The sequence below is a fragment of the Ailuropoda melanoleuca genome, chromosome 12 (assembly GCF_002007445.2).
Source record: "Ailuropoda melanoleuca isolate Jingjing chromosome 12, ASM200744v2, whole genome shotgun sequence".
Lineage (NCBI taxonomy): Eukaryota > Metazoa > Chordata > Mammalia > Carnivora > Ursidae > Ailuropoda > Ailuropoda melanoleuca.
Window position 1 is genome coordinate 36,411,599 of NC_048229.1, and position 3,618 is coordinate 36,415,216.

Genomic DNA, 3,618 nt, shown 5'->3' on the forward strand with positions numbered 1-3,618 from the left:
GAAGCCCAGAGGCCTCCCTCGACTCTCTAGCATGTGACTCCATCTCTCCCTTCACGGGTCCCACCTCTCCTATTTGTGGGGTGACCCTGCAACAGAGGGGTGACCCTGCGGCAGAGGGAATACACTATGGCCTTACTCTTCATCTGCGTCACCCCCTGCTTAGAAACCCTCTAAGGGCTTCCATGGCATTGAATAAAATACTCCAAATCCTCATCACGGCCCCCAGGGTCATCATGACCTGGGCCCTGCCTACGTTTCTGACCTCATCTCCTAACTCTGCCTCATTCCTCCTCTTCCAACCCTTCTGGTCTCCTTGCTGTTTCTCCAACAAGGCGTGCTCATTGCCACCTCAGGACCTTGGCCCTGCCCAGACCTTTGTAAGGCTGGGTCGTCTTTGGTCAGGTCTCCGCTCCAGGATTGCCCCCGCTGACCATCTGACTGAAGGAGCTCCTTCTGCCTCATCCTCGATCTATTTTATTTCCTTCAGAGCCCTGGATACTCTATGGAAATTCTGTCATCTGTCTGTCTATCTATCTATCTATCTATCTATCTATCTATCTATCTATCTATCTATCTAAACATCGATCATCTACCTCTGAGTACTAGCCTCTAACTTCCATATAGGGAGATCTTGCCTGGTTCACTCATCCCAGAGCTTAAGACAGGGCCTCGTATACTTAATTCTGCTTACAAGTTACTGGTTGAATGAATCAGTGTATGCGCGACACCAGGTGAGGGATTCCTTAGGGAAAGAGGAATGGAGGAAGCCGGACTGCGGAGGCCCTGTGACCTGTCCCAGGCTCGGAGCTGTGCCGTTGCCTGAACAGGAAGCCCTGGACTACAGAGCCCAAACGACCCTATGTCCAGGTGGCATTGGCTGCAGGAAACCCTGGGGGCACAGGTGTGTGTCCTTACACCCCACCTTCAGGCTGTTGAATCAGCAGGGGTGAGGAAGGGCCAAGAAGAGCATGCTCAGCCTTCCAGAGGAGCACACTGCCTGTCCTGCCTCCATTTGCCCAGCATTTTGGAACCTCAGGGAAGGCAGGAGCCATCTGTGTCTCCTTCCCCATTCCCCAGCCCTGGCACAGCACTTGGCACCCCTTGAGCTCCTGGCGGCTCTGTTAGTGCCCAAATGCGGGGCCTGGAAGGTAAGAAACACACATCCCTCTGCTGCAGGGGCTTTGCCGTTGGTGGTGGTGGGGCGCAGAGCAATAACATTTAAAAAAAAAAAAAAAAAAAAGACGGAATGGATTCAAACAAATGTCAAGGTGCGGAATTGGCAGGAATCAGAAATAGATCAGATGTGAGGGTCCAAAGGTGAGGGCAAAGGGGAACCCATCACGTTTCAGGTGAGGGCAGGGCACACACTGGCCTCATTCACTGCTGAGCCCTCTCCTTAGCACATGATTTGGCCCGGCAAATACCAAATGAAAAAAGAAAAGAATGAGTACATCAGTGTAGAAAGGAAAGGGAGTGAGGTGGGGCAGAGGAAGGATGGGAGGAGAGCCAGGAAGGTAGGATTTTGCCCCCGCTATATACTTAGGACCCAGGGCAGGGTGTGGCACACAACAGGCGCTCGGGAAATACGTGGGGAATGAATGAGATCTTCAGCTTGGCGGAAACCACTGAGAATACATGCTCACTTAATATGTGCTAATATCACGAGAAGCTCCTGGATCTAGATGGGGGTCCTGGGGAGCCTTCCCTTCTGCCTGGCCCCAGTTCCCATTCAACCAACCAATCAACTTCTGAGAGCCTGGGATCAGCCAGGCAGCCTGGAAGCTTTTACGTAAGGCACATCCCTTTTCCTCCTCCCTCACCTCCACTTTGCCTCACATCCCTTTTCCTCCTCCCTCACCTCCACTTTGCCTCCGCTAGCTGGGGCAGAGAGGCCTGGGAGGACGCCAGGAAGCAGTTCTCAAATGGGGGCGGCTTTACCCCCTCCCCCTCCCCAGGGGACACTTGGCAACGTCTGGAGACAAGTTTCGGTTATCATAATTGGGGATGGGGGCGAGGATGCTAATGGCAACTGGTGGGTAGAGGCCAAGGATGCTCCTAAAACAGCCTCTGACACAGGACAGCCTCCTACGATCATCTGGCCCCAAATGTACATAGTGCCGAGGCCGAGCAACCCCGACTCCAGGCTAGGTTCTTTCTGTCTCCACCCGGCAGACTCTGGCATCGCGGTTAGACAGTGAATGTCATGAGGACAGGCACTGCATCTGTGCTGTTTTATGCTAAGGGTGCAGGGCCGGTCGTATTTATTGAGCTACTGTGACTGTAGTCTGGGGGACAGGTGGTTCCTCAACCTTTCTGAGCCTCCTCTTCCTCCCTTAATGGGCAAGACCTGCCTCACTTGGCCCGGAAAGTATACTGCTGCCCCTTCTCACCCTCGGCAGTGTCGTCTGGTGTCCCCATTTCCCGCCACCTATGCTTGACCTCACAAGATTCTGTGGAAGCAAGTTTTGGGGGGAGGACACCACTTACTGTTGATGGACTTGAGGTCCCGGTGGATGATGGGCACAGGGGCATCATTGTGTAGGTAGTTCATGCCCCGGGCCACCTGCACAGCCCAGTTGACCAGCACATGAGGGGGCACCCGGCGGCCTGCCAGCACCCTGCTCAGTGCGCCCCCCCTGGCATACTCCATCACCAGGCAGAGGTGTGGTGGGCTGAGGCAGGCGCCTCTGAGGGCAATGATGTTGGGGTGCTTCAGGGCTCCAAAGAGCCTGGCCTCCTGGCGCACCTGCTCTGCTGTCACTGCCGGGTCCCGCTCAGGGTCCAGCCGGGCGGCCTTGACAGCCACCTCCTCGCCGCGCCATAGGGCCCGGTAGACCTTGCCAAAGCCCCCTACACCGATGATCTCCTCTAGCTGCAGCTCGTGGAAGGGAATCTCCTGGGGCAGCTGGAGGCCCGCTGGCGCGGCGGGGGCGCCGGGGGCTACGTAGTTGCTGGGGAAAACGCCCACACGGCCGCTGGGTAGCTGCCCGGTCCACCAGCCCTCGTCGCCCGACACCGCACAGTCCTGGGAAAGCACCTGGACGCGGTCGCCCCTTCGCAGGGTCAGCTCCTCATCGCCTGCCGCCTCGTAGTCGAACACCGCGGTCCAGACGGGCCCCGTGGGGGTCGTGCCCCACTCCTTGGCCGTCCCCCCCTCCTCCTCCTCCATGGGGGAGGGGCCGGGGGCGTGCGGGAGGCCGCTTCACACTGGCTGCCCGCGGGATGCAGAGGGCGGGCCCCGGCGGCCAGGATGGGGGGCAGTCCCTGCGGGTTCTAGGGGGCTCCTGGTGGCCATGGCTGGAGGGCCCTCCGCAGGAGCAACAAAAAGCCTCCTTAAAAGGGCAGGGTCGTCCCCTTTGATTCAGCTGCCCAGGTGGGGCGGGGCGCGGGTAGGGCGGCGGGTTCACCTGTCCCCCCCAAATGTCAGGGCGCTAAGAGGGCCTGGCCGCGCGGCTCCCGAATTCCTGCCGGGGCCCGCCGGTGGGGGACGAGGGTGAGGGAAGCAGGCAGCCCCCTTCCCCGCGCCTCTCACCCCGCGCAGCTCCACCGGCGGCCCCCGGCTCCGCATCCCGGGCCACGACTGCCGGGTGGGGTGGGGGTGGCTGGGCCCGGGGGGCG

General features: G+C 59.0%; 1 protein-coding gene across 3 annotated transcripts in view; it reads right to left on the bottom strand.

The window, feature by feature from the left end:
• The window catches only part of MAP3K10 (mitogen-activated protein kinase kinase kinase 10), a 17,438-nt gene extending 13,826 nt beyond the window's left edge, over positions 1-3,612 (bottom strand). For all 3 annotated transcript variants that reach the window (XM_034638137.1, XM_034638136.1, XM_034638138.1), the window contains exon 1: positions 2,488-3,612. In XM_034638137.1, the coding sequence (XP_034494028.1) occupies positions 2,488-3,169 (682 nt within the window). In that variant the 5' untranslated portion in view covers positions 3,170-3,612. The remainder of the gene's footprint in view (positions 1-2,487) is intronic.
• Positions 3,613-3,618: the final 6 nt, after the last annotated feature.